This window comes from Oncorhynchus masou, unplaced genomic scaffold (genome assembly GCF_036934945.1).
Source record: "Oncorhynchus masou masou isolate Uvic2021 unplaced genomic scaffold, UVic_Omas_1.1 unplaced_scaffold_628, whole genome shotgun sequence".
Lineage (NCBI taxonomy): Eukaryota > Metazoa > Chordata > Actinopteri > Salmoniformes > Salmonidae > Oncorhynchus > Oncorhynchus masou.
In genome coordinates, this window is record NW_027012709.1 from 384,570 (window position 1) to 402,112 (window position 17,543).

At 44.7% G+C, this 17,543-nt stretch overlaps 1 protein-coding gene across 1 annotated transcript in view; it reads left to right on the plus strand.

The window, feature by feature from the left end:
- The first annotated feature begins 1,392 nt into the window (after positions 1 to 1,392).
- LOC135536526 (amyloid beta precursor protein binding family B member 2-like) overlaps positions 1,393 to 17,543 on the plus strand; it is a 60,137-nt gene continuing 43,986 nt past the window's right edge. The window contains exons 1-4 of the mRNA XM_064962834.1: positions 1,393 to 2,272; positions 7,676 to 7,974; positions 8,071 to 9,306; positions 14,110 to 14,318. Of these exons, the coding sequence (XP_064818906.1) occupies positions 8,091 to 9,306; positions 14,110 to 14,318 (1,425 nt within the window). The 5' untranslated portion in view covers positions 1,393 to 2,272; positions 7,676 to 7,974; positions 8,071 to 8,090. The remainder of the gene's footprint in view (positions 2,273 to 7,675; positions 7,975 to 8,070; positions 9,307 to 14,109; positions 14,319 to 17,543) is intronic.

Below are 17,543 nucleotides of genomic sequence, written 5' to 3' on the forward strand. Positions count from 1 at the left end.
ACACACACACAAACATACGCACACACATACACACACACATACACACAAACATACGCACAAACATACACACACACATACAAACATACACAAACATACACACACACACACACACACACAAACATACACACAAACATACACACGCACACACAAACATACACAAACATACACAAACATACACACACACACACACAACATACGCACAAACATACACACACATACACACACACAAACATAAACAAACATACACAAACACACACACACAAACATACGCACACACATACACACATACACAAACATACGCACAAACATACACACACATACACACATACACAAACATACGCACACACATGTCCTGCTACACTGTCTGTCTCACTACCCAGCCGACAGAGATAGTGACCTTGTCCTGCTACACTGTCTCACTACCCAGCCGACAGAGATAGTGACCTTGTCCTGCTACACTGTCTCACTACCCAGCCGACAGAGATAGTGACCTTGTCCTGCTACACTGTCTCACTACCCAGCCGACAGAGATATTGACCTTGTCCTGCTACACTGTCTCACTACCCAGCCGACAGAGATAGTGACCTTGTCCTGCTACACTGTCTCACTACCCAGCCGACAGAGATAGTGACCTTGTCCTGCTACACTGTCTGTCTCGCTACCCAGCTGACAGAGATAGTGACCTTGTCCTGCTACACTGTCTCACTACCCAGCCGACAGAGATAGTGACCTTGTCCTGCTACACGGTCTGTCTCACATCCCAGCCGACAGAGATAGTGACCTTGTCCTGCTACACTGTCTCACTACCCAGCCGACAGAGATAGTGACCTTGTCCTGCTACACTGTCTGTCTCACTACCCAGCCGACAGAGATAGTGACCTTGTCCTCGAGACGTACTCCCCGTTCTCTCCCAAATCTCTAGTCAGGTCGGCACCGAGCTCAGACAGTCTGTGTTTAAAACACCATAAAGGCATATTGTTTCACCCTAATTCTGACTAGGACTACACATTTATTGATTATGATTTCATACATTCTGATCAATATGTTTCAGGGCGGAATATTCTAATCATTCAATTAACACACTCAAAATGATACGTTTTCACGTCTCTGTGGAACACACCGTGTAAACATTCACAGTGCAGGGTGGGAAAAGTATGTGAACCCTTGTATATAATGACTGGTTGACCCTCCTTTGGCAGCAATAACATCAACCAAACGTTCTCTGTAGTTGCAGATCAGACCAGAGCAACAGTCAACAGGAATGTCCTCTTGACAAAACTGTTTCAGTTCAAATTCTTAGGATGTCTGGTGTGAACGCCTCTCTTGAGGTCGTCCCACAGCATCTCAGTCGGGTTGAGGTCAGGACTGGGTCACTCCAGAAGGCGTATTGTCCTTCTGTTGAAGCCGTTCTGTTGTTGATTTCCTTCTGTGTTTCCTGTTGCATCACCCAACTTCTGTCGAGCTTCAACAGGCGGACAGATAGCCCAACATTCTCCTGCAAAATGTCTTGATAATCTTTGGGAAGAATTGGTGCGCTGTGCCTTTTTTTCTCTCTCCACACAGAGTGTTGTGTGTTCCTTCAAAACAACTTCATTTGAGTTTAATCTGTCCACAGCGTATTTTGACAGTAGCGCTGTGGAACATCCAGGTGCAATTTTGCGATCTTCAGACTTTTACATTTTTTTTGGACAGCGAAGGTGGCTTCTTCCGTGGTGTCCTCCGATGAACACCATTATTGTTTAGTGTTTTACGCATCGTAGACTCGTCAACAGAGATGTCCGCATGTTCCAGAGATTTCTGTAAGTCTTTAGCTGATACTCTAGGATTCTTCTTCACCTCATTGAGCATTCTGCGCTGTGCTCTTGCAGTCATCTTTGCAGGACGGCCACTCCTTTTAATTTAACCTTTATTTACAAATTATGATTTATGAAGACAGCCTACCACCGGCCAAACCCGGACAATGCTGAGCCAATTGTGCGCCTCCCAATCACGGCCGGATGTGATACAGCCTGGAATAGAACCAGGGCACTGAGATGCAGTGCCTTAGACAGCTGCGCCACTCGGGGAGCCCCATAACAGAGATGGTAACAACACAGTACATTTGCAAGAGGGACAACTAGTTACTAAAGCTAGCGCTGTGATTGGAGCGTTTTGCTTCCGTAGCTGCGCAGACACGGAGAACTTCGCTGGAGCTGTCATCTGGAAAGGGAGGAGAGGAACAGAAGAGAAGAACAAAATAAACGCAGCGAGGACGCGAACACTCAAGAAAGAGGTGAGTGATGTGGAATGTCCAGAATGCATTTCTCTTGAATAAAGGAGTTGCGTGTCACCGTTATAACGGACACACGACTAGAAACAGTTACGTGTCTCTGGCGTGAATAGGCTACGAACTTTTTTTCCCCTTATTCCTTTAGGCAAACGCGTCGGTGTTTGGTTGAGTTGGGGTGTTTGATGTGTTGTAAAGTCTGTGGGAGGTGAGGTGAGGGGAGAGAAAGAGATAAGAGACGAGGGCCTGCGACGACAGATGAGCACGTCTCTCTCAACCATGAACAACTTTCTCTTGTTTCTCTCCAGACAATAGTGTAGCTCTACATTGAACTGTAGACTGTGTGTGGAATTGGTGAGCCTTTATCTACAGTTGCGCGGTTGTAGAAATCATTCACAGGGCTGTGCTTTGCAACCCGAGATAAAGACAGTTTCAGGGTGGATATCCGTAGAATATCCCACTTGAAACGGTTTTTACCTCGGTGCTTTGCAACAAACCGTGGAGCCAAACACTGTGCGCAGCCGGTTGTGGGTTAAACTAGCGGAGTAGTAGTCAGGTTCGTTAAGGTAGTCTTCTCCACGGTGTCGGTAGTCTTCTCCACGGTGTCGGTAGTAATTGCGCTGTTATTACACCGTTGCCCTGTCAGTGTGATGGTGGACTGTAGGCTAGTTAGACCACAGACACCATTGACTATTGCCTTGACGACTATAGGGAGCAGCGCTACTCTGTGGATGTGAGTTGAGTCTTGGGACGTTATGGAGACGAGTCTACTGACTACCCTGTTACCGCTACTTACTTGTCTTGTTACCCCGGAATGTGTTTCATGGGATGTTTACAGTGTTGTTGATGTCCCCACTCTGTGATGGTATTCACAGCTGTGTGTTGGGTTAAAAGCTGCAGTAGGTCACGTTTTGAGGCGACCCGAACAAATTCACATAGAAATTACCCTATTATCTATAATACTCTTATTTTGTAGACTCGCCTACCTGCACAGTCTACCCTGCTGTTATCTATAATACTGTAATGACCTGACTAGATCATAAATGAACAATTGTCCAGACAGAGGCTTGAGTTTGCGAATTGACGGTTTATTAAACCAACTTTACACAGGCTACTGTTTGGGCCGTAGCACACGCCAAAAAGATGACAGATAACCCACAAGCCAATCGTGACCTTCTCTTGGGAAGCCCAGATGTAAGAGAGAGAGAACAAAAAGCTGAACCTGGTCTTAACTTCCAATGCTCCACCCCCCTGCCCAACCCCTCCACGCCACTCCGCCAACCACCAGGATGCCCGGCATCAGAACATTCCAGGCATTCCCGTGATTGGCAGATAGCAGGTTGATTGACATGTCGGACCCCGCGAACACCGGGTACTGGTCAGTACAACACAACCACCTCCTAGCCTAACACATAACACACAGCTGTCTGTGCGGGTCGCTACAATACTCTTATTTTGTAGACTCGCCTACCTGCACAGTCTCCCCACCTGTTATCTATAATACTCTTATTTTGTAGACTTGTCTACCTGCACAGTCTACCCACCTGTTATCTATAATACTCTTATTTTGTAGACTCGTCTACCTGCACAGTCTACCCACCTGTTATCTATAATACTCTTATTTTGTAGACTCGCCTACCTGCACAGTCTACCCACCTGTTATCTATAATACTCTTATTTTGTAGACTCGCCTACCTGCACAGTCTACCCACCTGTTATCTATAATACTCTTATTTTGTAGACTCGCCTACCTGCACAGTCTACCCACCTGTTATCTATAATACTCTTATTTTGTAGACTCGCCTACCTGCACAGTCTACCCACCTGTTATCTATAATACTCTTATTTTGTAGACTAGCCCCAGCTGCACAGTCTACCCACCTGTTATCTATAATACTATTATTTTGTAGACTCGCCTACCTGCACAGTCTACCCACCTGTTATCTATAATACTCTTATTTTGTAGACTCGCCTACCTGCACAGTCTCCCCACCTGTTATCTATAATACTCTTATTTTGTAGACTCGCCCCAGCTGCACAGTCTACCAGTGTATCCGTACCCATTGGATGCAGTGATCACAATATAATGACTAGTCAACCAGCACAGCCTATCTGCACTCATGTCAAACCTGCTAGTCGACCTGCTAGTCGACCTGCTAGTCGACCTGCTAGTCGACCTGCTAGTCGACCTGCTAGTCTACCTGCTAGTCTACCTGCTAGTCAACCAGCACAGCCTATCTGCACTCATGTCAAACCTGCTAGTCTACCTGCTAGTCTACCTGCTAGTCTACCTGCTAGTCTACCTGCTAGTCTACCTGCTAGTCAACCTGCTAGTCTACCTGCTAGTCTACCTGCTAGTCAACCTGCTAGTCTACCTGCTAGTCTACCTGCTAGTCTACCTGCTAGTCTACCTGCTAGTCTACCTGCTAGTATACCTGCTAGTTTACCTGCTAGTCTACCTGCTAGTCAACCTGCTAGTCTACCTGCTAGTCTACCTGCTAGTCAACCTGCTAGTCTACCTGCTAGTCAACCTGCTAGTCAACCTGCTAGTCTACCTGCTAGTCTACCTGCTAGTCTACCTGCTAGTCTACCTGCTAGTCAACCTGCTAGTCTACCTGCTAGTCTACCTGCTAGTCAACCTGCTAGTCAACCTGCTAGTCTACCTGCTAGTCTACCTGCTAGTCTACCTGCTAGTCTACCTGCTAGTCAACCTGCTAGTCTACCAGCTAGTCTACCAGCTAGTCTACCTGCTAGTCTACCTGCTAGTCTACCTGCTAGTCAACCTGCTAGTCAACCTGCTAGTCTACCTGCACAGCCTATCTGCACTCATGTCCATGTCAAATGACCAATGGGCACCAACATGTGAATTTCATAGGAGCATGTTAAATAGGGTGTCAAGTGACCAATGGGCACCAACATGTGAATTTAATGTTAAATAGGGTGTCAAATGAAAGCTAATAGTCTATTTTTTTGTTGTTGTTGTAAATTATGACATGTATATAAATACATTTTTCAATCATCCTCAAAATGAGGAATAAGTAAAGGCTTTGATTTCTGGTCAAACTGATGTAAACGGGTCGTAGAAAACATCTCTTAAAAAGACACTTTTCCTGGTTCAATCAAAGGACTCCATTCTTTCTGAGTCAGTGTGTCATTGCTGAGACTCCTTTCTTTCTGAGTCAGTGTATAATGTCATCGCCGACACTCCATTCTATCTGAGTCCGTGTGTCATGTCATCGCTGAGACTCCATTCTATCTGAGTTCATGTCTCATGTCATCGCTGAGACTCCATTCTTTCTGAGTCAGTGTGTCATGTCATCGCTGAGACTCCATTCTATCTGAGTCCGTGTGTCATGTCATCGCTGAGACTCCATACTATCTGAGTCAGTGTGTAATGTCATCACCGACACTCCATACTATCTGAGTCAGTGTGTAATGTCATCACCGACACTCCATACTATCTGAGTCAGTGTGTAATGTCATCACCGACACTCCATACTATCTGAGTCAGTGTGTAATGTCATCACCGACACTCCATACTATATGAGTCTGTGTGTCATGTCATCGCCGACACTCCATTCTATATGAGTCAGTGTGTAATGTCATCACCGACACTCCATACTATCTGAGTCAGTGTGTAATGTCATCACCGACACTCCATACTATCTGAGTCAGTGTGTAATGTCATCACCGACACTCCATACTATCTGAGTCAGTGTGTAATGTCATCACCGACACTCCATACTATATGAGTCCGTGTGTAATGTCATCACAGTTCTTACAGTAAATGTTTTAGTAAAATATTCAGTTTACATTTTTAAAAGTCGTCCTTCTTTATAGATTTGTATGGTTTTTAAAAACTTTGAAATCAATGTTTTTTTTGTCGTGAAAAATGTTAGTCTCAGCTGATCCGTTACAGTGGAACTGTGCTGTTTGTCTTTCTGTTAATGGCCTGTTTATGTTGCAAGGGCTTCTGGGAAATGAATATAAATAACATTCATGTGAACAACTTTCCAGTGTTCTGAAGCAGTGTGTTTCTGTGTCTCTCTGGACAGACCCTGGTCTGCAGTGTGTTTCTGTGTCTCTCTGGACAGACCCTGGTCTGCATCGTGTCTCTCTGGACAGACCCTGGTTTGCAGTGTGTCTCTGTGTCTCTCTCTGGACAGACCCTGGTCTGCAGTGTGTCTCTGTGTCTCTCTGGACAGACCCTGGTCTGCAGTGCGTTTGTGTGTCTCTGGACAGACCCTGGTCTGCAGTGTGTTTCTGTGTCTCTCTGGCCAGACCCTGGTCTGCAGTGTGTCTCTCTGGACAGACCCTGGTCTGCAGTGTGTTTCTGTGTCTCTCTGGACAGACCCTGGTCTGCAGTGTGTCTCTGTGTCTCTCTGGATAGACCCTGGTCTGCAGTGTGTCTCTGTGTCTCTCTCTGGACAGACCCTGGTCTGCAGTGTGTCTCTCTGGACAGACCCTGGTCTGCAGTGTGTTTCTGTGTCTCTCTGGACAGACCCTGGTCTGCAGTGTGTCTCTGTGTCTCTCTCTGGATAGACCATGGTCTGCAGTGTGTCTCTGTGTCTCTCTCTGGACAGACCCTGGTCTGCAGTGTGTTTCTGTGTCTCTCTGGACAGACCCTGGTCTGTGTGTGTCTAGGGGACCTGATGTCATTGCTAATAGCAGAGAACTTGTCAACCAGAGAGCTATGTTATATTCCAACCTCTCTCTCTCTCTCTCTCTCTCTCTCTCTCTCTCTCCAATTTCAATTCAAGGGGCTTTTTTGGCTTGGGAAACGTGTTAACATCGCCAAAGCAAGTGAAATATATCATAAACAAAAGTATTATATATATATATAGACTGTGTTGTAACGATGTACAAATGGTTAAAGTACACAAGGGAACATCTCTACATCTCTTTTTGGTGTTAGCAGCTGTTATTTTTTACTGTAGCTCGAGACAGATCACACACACACACACACACACACACACACACACACACACACACACACACACACACTCTCAGTCCCCCACCTACAGTGATCTGTTAGACACACAGAACTGAAATAGGCCAACAGGTCAGAGGTTTAAGGTTACTGTCACATCCAGGCTATTTTTACCTTCCCACCTTCCTCTGGGTGTGTGTGTGTGTGTGTTTGTCCTGGTATGTGGGCTTGTTGCAGCAGTAGTGGAGCTTGACTTGTAATTTAGTCCCAGAATGCAACATGTTTTTACGCATTGTTTGTCCTCACTTGGCTCACTGTGTGTGTGTGCGTGTGTGTGTCTCTGTCTGTCTGTGTGTGTGTGTGCGTTTGTATGTGTGTGTGCGTTTGTATGTGTGTGTGCGTTTGTATGTGTGTGTGCGTTTGTGTGTGCGTGTGTGTGCGTTCTTCATTCATTAAAGGATTGTATTTGTTTCTTGCAGTCAGAAGCTGTCTTCCTGGTGAAGCCATATGATTGGCTGAAGCAGAACTTCTCTGTCTGTGATTGGTCATCGAGGGTAGACGCTGTGATTGGCTGAGAAGTCCAAACATGGACCCACACCATCCTGGGGTTACCAACAATCCTTAGCTCTACGGTAGGACCCTCAGTGTTCCGTACGGTGTTGTCGAGCTACTGTCTCCGGGGGCAACCCTGACAGTTACCATCCTCAACATACTTTTCTCTTTACTGACCTGTGACCTCTGACCTCTCATCCCTGGTCCAGGACTGACCTCCGATCAGGTAACACACACACGCACGCACGCACACAAACCAAACAAACAAACAACGAAAGAAAGAAACACACACACACTCCCACACTGTTCCCTCTCTCTCCAGGAGGCCCTGCCTCTTCGGTGATGATGTCAATAGACGTGGCCAATAGGAACGGCCCTGCCGTGACTCCTCCCGCCTCCCTCAGCCTTCGCTCCTCCCACAATCGTGATGTCAGTGGCGGTGATGTCACCAGGCTGGGTTGGGCCACGTTTCCTAAGTGCCGTAAGAAGTATTGTCTGACCAGCATCCAGAATGCAATGGGGCTGAGTGCCGTAACTCCGTCGTCGTCGACTCCCAACAACCCCGAACTGGCCAAGAACGGGCTGAACGCCCTGCGCAAAGCAGCCGAACGACATGGACAACATGACCACAACAAGAACACAACCCCTGACCCTGACTCAACCACAGAGGACTGCAATACAAACAATGAAACGGTCAATGAGGACATCCTCACCAAGATGAACCTCGACCTCGACCCCGACACCAAGACACATCTGGATCTGAAAACTAATGTGAACTCAGATCTGGATCTGAAAACTAACGTGAACTCAGATCTGGAAAGCATCACGAATGTGACAGACGACGGGGATGACATCAGCATCCTGTCTGAGAAGGAAGTTGAGATGAAAATAGAGGAGGAGGAGGAGAAGAGTAGTATAGATGAGGAAGAGGAGGAGAGGATAGAGGAGGACGAGGAGGAGAGGATAAAGGAGGAGAGGGGGAAAGAGGAGGAGAGCATAGAGGATGAAGAGGAGGAGAGGATAGAGGAGGAGAGGGGGATAGAGGAGGAGAGGATAGAGGAGGAAGAGGAGGAAAGCATAGAGGAGGGGAGGGGGATAGAGGAGGAGAGGATAGAGGAAGAGGAGGGAGAGGAGGAGAGGATAGAGGAGGAGAGGATAGAGGATGAAGAGGAGGAGGAGAGGATAGAGGAGGAGAGGATAGAGGAGGAGAGGATAGAGGATGAAGAGGAGGAGAGGGAAGATGAGGAGAAGATGGAGGAGGAGAGGAGGCCTCTGTTGAAGAGTGAGAACCAGGTCAAAGCTCCAGACCAGGGGAGCCACCCAGACCCCAGCTTTAGGCTCCTCAAATCGGTTAAAGACTCTCCGTATCCCCCTCCTCCATCCACACCCAGACAAAGCAGTCCTGAAGAAACCCCTCCCCTCCCCTCCTCCTCTCTTCTGAGGCAGAAGGATAGTGTTGTAGAGGTGAAGACAGACTGTGTTGTAATCAGGATCCAGGACATGAACTCTCCTGGCTGGTCCTCTCTGTCTCAGGAGAAAACCTCACCTCCCCTCCCAGGTAGGCCTGGAACACACACACAGACGCACAAACACACACAGACGCACAAACACACACAGACGCACAAACACACACAGACGCACAAACACACACAGACGCACAAACACACACAGACGCACAAACACACACAGACGCACAAACACACACAGACGCACAAACACACACAGACGCACAAACACACACAGACGCACAAACACACACAGACGCACACACACACACTGACGCACAAACACACGCAGACGCACAAACACACGCAGACGCACAAACACACGCAGACGCACAAACACACGCAGACGCACAAACACACGCAGACGCACAAACACACGCAGACGCACAAACACACGCAGGCGCACAAACACACACAGGCGCACAAACACACACAGGCGCACACACACACACAGACGCACAAACACATACACAGGCGCACAAACACATACACAGGCGCACACACACACACAGACGCACAAACACACACACAGACGCACAAACACACACAGACGCACAAACACACACAGACGCACAAACACACACAGACGCACACACACACACAGACGCACACACACAGACGCACAAACACACACACAGACGCACAAACACACACACAGGCGCACAAACACACACACAAGCGCACAAACACACACAGGCGACAAACACACACAGACGCACAAACACACACAGACGCACAAACACACACAGACGCACAAACACACACACAGACGCACAAACACACACACAGACGCACAAACACACACACAGACGCACAAACACACACAGACGCACAAACACACACAGACGCACAAACACACACAGACGCACAAACACACACAGACGCACACACACTATATTGTCTATGAGGAAAGAGTGCAGTGTGGGAGGCTTCGGTCAGTGGCTCAGTGTGTGTGTGTGTGTGTGTGTGTGTGTGTGTGTGTGTGTGTGTGTGTGTTAGGCTCTCTCTCTCTCTCCTGCAGGATGTGCTGTGTGTTGTCTAGTGTCTGGCTGTATTAGAGGGTAGGAGTGTGAAGCTAGCTAGGTATTAGTGTCTAGTCAGTATGATACTAGCTAGGTATTAGTGTCTAGTGTCTAGTCAGTTTGATACTAGCTAGGTATTAGTGTCTAGTGTCTAGTCAGTATGATGCTAGCTAGGTATTAGTGTCTAGTGTCTAGTCAGTATGATACTAGCTAGGTATTAGTGTCTAGTATCTAGTCAGTTTGATACTAGCTAGGTATTAGTGTCTAGTGTCTAGTCAGTATGATACTAGCTAGGTATTAGTGTCTAGTGTCTAGTCAGTTTGATACTAGCTAGGTATTAATGTCTAGTGTCTAGTCAGTATGAAGCTAGCTAGGTATTAGTGTCTAGTGTCTAGTCAGTATGAAGCTAGCTAGGTATTAGTGTCTAGTGTAGTCAGTTTGATACTAGCTAGGTATTAGTGTCTAGTATCTAGTCAGTATGAAGCTAGCTAGGTATTAGTGTCTAGTGTCTAGTCAGTATGAAGCTAGCTAGGTATTAGTGTCTAGTGTCTAGTCAGTATGATACTAGCTAGGTATTAGTGTCTAGTGTCTAGTCAGTATGAAGCTAGCTAGGTATTAGTGTCTAGTCAGTATGAAGCTAGCTAGGTATTAGTGTCTAGTCAGTATGAAGCTAGCTAGGTATTAGTGTCTAGTGTCTAGTCAGTATGAAGCTAGCTAGGTATTAGTGTCTAGTGTCTAGTGTCTAGTCATTATGATGCTAGCTAGGTATTAGTATCTAGTCAGTTTGATACTAGCTAGGTATTAGTGTCTAGTCAGTATGATGCTAGCTAGGTATTAGTGTCTAGTGTCTAGTCAATATGATACTAGCTAGGTATTAGTGTCAAGTGTCTAGTCAGTATGAAGCTAGCTAGGTATTAGTGTCTAGTGTCTAGTATCTAGTCAGTTTGATACTAGCTAGGTATTAGTGTCTAGTGTCTAGTCAATATGATACTAGCTAGGTATTAGTGTCTAGTGTCTAGTCAGTATGATACTAGCTAGGTATTAGTGTCTAGTGTCTAGTCAGTATGAAGCTAGCTAGGTATTAGTGTCTAGTGTCTAGTCAGTTTGATACTAGCTAGGTATTAGTGTCTAGTGTCTAGTCAGTATGAAGCTAGCTAGGTATTAGTGTCTAGTGTCTAGTCAGTATGATACTAGCTAGGTATTAGTGTCTAGTGTCTAGTCAGTATGAAGCTAGCTAGTTATTAGTGTCTAGTGTCTAGTGTCTAGTCAGTATGATACTAGCTAGGTATTAGTGTCTATTGTCTAGTCAGTTTGATACTAGCTAGGTATTAGTGTCTAGTGTCTAGTCAGTATGATACTAGCTAGGTATTAGTGTCTAGTGTCTAGTCAGTTTGATACTAGCTAGGTATTAGTGTCTAGTGTCTAGTCAGTATGAAGCTAGCTAGGTATTAGTGTCTAGTGTCTAGTCAGTATGATGCTAGCTAGGTATTAGTCTCTAGTGTCTAGTCAGTATGAAGCTAGCTAGGTATTAGTGTCTATTGTCTAGTCAGTTTGATACTAGCTAGGTATTAGTGTCTAGTGTCTAGTCAGTATGATACTAGCTAGGTATTAGTCTCTAGTGTCTAGTCAGTATGAAGCTAGCTAGGTATTAGTGTCTAGTGTCTAGTCAGTTTGATACTAGCTAGGTATTAGTGTCTAGTGTCTAGTCAGTTTGATACTAGCTAGGTATTAGTGTCTAGTGTCTAGTCAGTTTGATACTAGCTAGGTATTAGTGTCTAGTGTCTAGTCAGTATGATACTAGCTAGGTATTAGTGTCTAGTGTCTAGTCAGTTTGATACTAGCTAGGTATTAGTGTCTAGTGTCTAGTCAGTATGATACTAGCTAGGTATTAGTGTCTAGTGTCTAGTCAGTATGATGCTAGCTAGGTATTAGTGTCTAGTATCTAGTCAGTATGATACTAGCTAGGTATTAGTGTCTAGTGTCTAGTCAGTTTGATACTAGCTAGGTATTAGTGTCTAGTGTCTAGTCAGTTTGATACTAGCTAGGTATTAGTGTCTAGTGTCTAGTCAGTTTGATACTAGCTAGGTATTAGTGTCTAGTATCTAGTCAGTATGATACTAGCTAGGTATTAGTGTCTAGTGTCTAGTCAGTTTGATACTAGCTAGGTATTAGTGTCTAGTGTCTAGTCAGTTTGATACTAGCTAGGTATTAGTGTCTAGTGTCTAGTCAGTTTGATACTAGCTAGGTATTAGTGTCTAGTGTCTAGTCAGTTTGATACTAGCTAGGTATTAGTGTCTAGTGTCTAGTCAGTTTGATACTAGCTAGGTATTAGTGTCTAGTGTCTAGTCAGTTTGATACTAGCTAGGTATTAGTGTCTAGTGTCTAGTGTCTAGTCAGTTTGATACTAGCTAGGTATTAGTGTCTAGTGTCTAGTCAGTATGAAGCTAGCTAGGTATTAGTGTCTAGTCAGTTTGATACTAGCTAGGTATTAGTGTCTAGTGTCTAGTATCTAGTCAGTATGATGCTAGCTAGGTATTAGTGTCTAGTGTCTAGTGTCTAGTCAGTATGATACTAGCTAGGTATTAGTGTCTAGTGTCTAGTCAGTATGAAGCTAGCTAGGTATTACTGTCTAGTGTCTAGTCAGTATGAAGCTAGCTAGGTATTAGTGTCTAGTGTCTAGTCATTATGATGCTAGCTAGGTATTAGTGTCTAGGGTCTAGTCAGTATGAAGCTAGCTAGGTATTAGTGTCTAGGGTCTAGTCAGTATGAAGCTAGCTAGGTATTACTGTCTAGGGTCTAGTATCTAGTCAGTATGATGCTAGCTAGGTATTAGTGTCTAGTGTCTAGTCAGTATGAAGCTAGCTAGGTATTAGTGTCTAGTGTCTAGTCATTATGATGCTAGCTAGGTATTAGTGTCTAGTGTCTAGTCAGTATGATACTAGCTAGGTATTAGTGTCTAGTGTCTAGTCAGTTTGATACTAGCTAGGTATTAGTGTCTAGTGTCTAGTGTCTAGTCAGTATGAAGCTAGCTAGGTATTAGTGTCTAGTGTCTAGTCAGTATGATACTAGCTAGGTATTAGTGTCTAGTGTCTAGTCAGTATGAAGCTAGCTAGGTATTAGTGTCTAGTGTCTAGTCAGTTTGATACTAGCTAGGTATTAGTGTCTAGTGTCTAGTGTCTAGTCAGTATGAAGCTAGCTAGGTATTAGTGTCTAGTGTCTAGTGTCTAGTCAGTATGAAGCTAGCTAGGTATTAGTGTCTAGTGTCTAGTCAGTATGATACTAGCTAGGTATTAGTGTCTAGTGTCTAGTCAGTATGAAGCAAGCTATGCATTACCCTCACAGAGACAAAAGTGTGTGTGTGAGGGTGTTTGGGGAAGTGAGGGTGAGTGAGGGTGATGGTGTGATGCTGTGTGTGTGTGTGTGTGTGTGTGTGTGTGTGTGTGTGTGTGTGTGTGTGTGTGTGTGTGTGTGTGTGTGTGTGTGTGTGTGTGTGTGTGTGTGTGTGTGTTTGTGTGTGTACTGGTACAGCGTCAATGTGGAGGCTATATACAGGGGGTACCGGTACAGAGTCAATGTGGAGGCTATATACAGGGGGTACCGGTACAGAGTCAATGTGGAGGCTGTATACAGGGGGTACCAGTACAGAGTCAATGTGGAGGCTATATACAGGGGGTACCGGTACAGAGTCAATGTGGAGGCTATATAAAAGGGGTACCGGTACAGAGTCAATGTGGAGGCTATATACAGGGGGTACCGGTACAGAGTTCATGTGTCAATTTGCGGGGGCACTGGTGTCGAGGTAATTGAGGTAATATGTACGTATGTATGTCTCAGATATCTGGAGTGATCATCGGGGCTGTCAGACAGAACGGGACCTTCCTCCAGGATGGAAGAGGATTACAGACAAGGCTGATATCTACTACTGGCATATCCCTAGTGGAGCCACACAGTGGGAGAGACCAGCGCCCAGAGCCCCTCTCACCAGACAGGAGGGCTCTGGCCTGGGGGACACCACCTCAGCCTCCCCACCTCCAGACCACCAGGTAAACACCTAGAATGACATGTTTTTGGTATTTTTAGGGGCGAACGGGATAATATTTGGATCCCTGACGATGACATTTGATTAAATAGAGCCACGTATTTTCTATATATTTGTAACAGTGAGATCTGAAGACATCAAATCAAATCACATTTTATTGGTCACATGGTTAGCAGGTGTTATTGGTCACATGGTTAGCAGATGTTATTGGTCACATGGTTAGCAGATGTTATTGGTCACATGGTTAGCAGATGTTATAGGTCACATGGTTAGCAGATGTTATTGGTCACATGGTTAGCAGGTGTTATTGGTCACATGGTTAGCAGATGTTAATAGTCACATACACATGGTTAGCAGGTGTTATTGGTCACATGGTTAGCAGATGTTATTGGTCACATGGTTTGCAGATGTTATTGGTCACATGGTTTGCAGATGTTGTTGGTCACATGGTTAGCAGATCTTATTGGTCACATGGTTAGCAGATGTTATTGGTCACATGGTTAGCAGATGTTATAGGTCACATGGTTAGCAGATGTTATTGGTCACATGGTTAGCAGGTGTTATTGGTCACATGGTTAGCAGATGTTAATAGTCACATACACATGGTTAGCAGGTGTTATTGGTCACATGGTTAGCAGATGTTATTGGTCACATGGTTTGCAGATGTTATTGGTCACATGGTTTGCAGATGTTATTGGTCACATGGTTTGCAGATGTTATTGGTCACATGGTTTGCAGATGTTATTGGTCACATGGTTTGCAGATGTTATTGGTCACATGGTTAGCAGATGTTATTGGTCACATGGTTAGCAGATGATATTGGTCACATGGTTTGCAGATGTTATTGGTCACATGGTTAGCAGATGTTATTGGTCACATGGTTAGCAGATGTTAATGGTCACATGGTTAGCAGATGTTATTGGTCACATGGTTAGCAGATGTTATTGGTCACATGGTTAGCAGATGTTATTGGTCACATGGTTAGCAGATGTTATTGGTCACATACACATGGTTAGCAGATGTTATTGGTCACATACACATGGTTAGCAGGTGTTATTGGTCACATACACATGGTTAGCAGATGTTATTGGTCACATGGTTAGCAGGTGTTATTGGTCACATGGTTAGCAGGTGTTATAGGTCACATGGTTAGCAGATGTTATTGGTCACTTGGTTAGCAGGTGTTATTGGTCACTTGGTTAGCAGGTGTTATTGGTCACATGGTTAGCAGATGTTATAGGTCACATGGTTAGCAGGTGTTATTGGTCACATGGTTAGCAGGTGTTATTGGTCACATGGTTAGCAGGTGTTATTGGTCACATGGTTAGCAGGTGTTATTGGTCACATGGTTTGCAGGTGTTATTGGTCACATGGTTTGCAGATGTTATTGGTCACATGGTTAGCAGATGCTATTGGTCACATGGTTTGCAGATGTTATTGGTCACATGGTTTGCAGATGTTATTGGTCACATGGTTTGCGGATGTTATTGGTCACATGGTTTGCAGGTGTTATTGGTCACATACACATGGTTAGCAGGTGTTATTGGTCACATACACATGGTTAGCAGGTGTTATTGGTCACATGGTTAGCAGGTGTTATTGGTCACATGGTTAGCAGGTGTTATTGGTCACATGGTTAGCAGGTGTTATTGGTCACATGGTTAGCAGATGTTATTGGTCACATGGTTAGCAGGTGTTATTGGTCACATGGTTAGCAGGTGTTATTGGTCACATATTTAGCAGATGTTATTGGTCACATACACATGGTTAGCAGGTGTTGTTGGTCACATGGTTAGCAGATGTTAATGGTCACATGGTTAGTAGATGTTATTGGTCACATGGTTAGCAGATGTTATTGGTCACATGGTTAGCAGATGTTATTGGTCACATGGTTAGCAGATGTTATTGGTCACATGGTTAGCAGATGTTATTGGTCACATGGTTAGCAGATGTTATTGGTCACATGGTTAGCAGATGTTATAGGTCACATGGTTAGCAGATGTTATTGGTCACATGGTTAGCAGGTGTTATTGGTCACATGGTTAGCAGATGTTAATAGTCACATACACATGGTTAGCAGGTGTTATTGGTCACATGGTTAGCAGATGTTATTGGTCACATGGTTTGCAGATGTTATTGGTCACATGGTTTGCAGATGTTATTGGTCACATGGTTTGCAGATGTTATTGGTCACATGGTTTGCAGATGTTATTGGTCACATGGTTTGCAGATGTTATTGGTCACATGGTTAGCAGATGTTATTGGTCACATGGTTAGCAGATGATATTGGTCACATGGTTTGCAGATGTTATTGGTCACATGGTTAGCAGATGTTATTGGTCACATGGTTAGCAGATGTTAATGGTCACATGGTTAGCAGATGTTATTGGTCACATGGTTAGCAGATGTTATTGGTCACATGGTTAGCAGATGTTATTGGTCACATGGTTAGCAGATGTTATTGGTCACATACACATGGTTAGCAGATGTTATTGGTCACATACACATGGTTAGCAGGTGTTATTGGTCACATACACATGGTTAGCAGATGTTATTGGTCACATGGTTAGCAGGTGTTATTGGTCACATGGTTAGCAGGTGTTATAGGTCACATGGTTAGCAGATGTTATTGGTCACTTGGTTAGCAGGTGTTATTGGTCACTTGGTTAGCAGGTGTTATTGGTCACATGGTTAGCAGATGTTATAGGTCACATGGTTAGCAGGTGTTATTGGTCACATGGTTAGCAGGTGTTATTGGTCACATGGTTAGCAGGTGTTATTGGTCACATGGTTAGCAGGTGTTATTGGTCACATGGTTTGCAGGTGTTATTGGTCACATGGTTTGCAGATGTTATTGGTCACATGGTTAGCAGATGCTATTGGTCACATGGTTTGCAGATGTTATTGGTCACATGGTTTGCAGATGTTATTGGTCACATGGTTTATGGATGTTATTGGTCACATGGTTTGCAGGTGTTATTGGTCACATACACATGGTTAGCAGGTGTTATTGGTCACATACACATGGTTAGCAGGTGTTATTGGTCACATGGTTAGCAGGTGTTATTGGTCACATGGTTAGCAGGTGTTATTGGTCACATGGTTAGCAGGTGTTATTGGTCACATGGTTAGCAGATGTTATTGGTCACATGGTTAGCAGGTGTTATTGGTCACATGGTTAGCAGGTGTTATTGGTCACATATTTAGCAGATGTTATTGGTCACATACA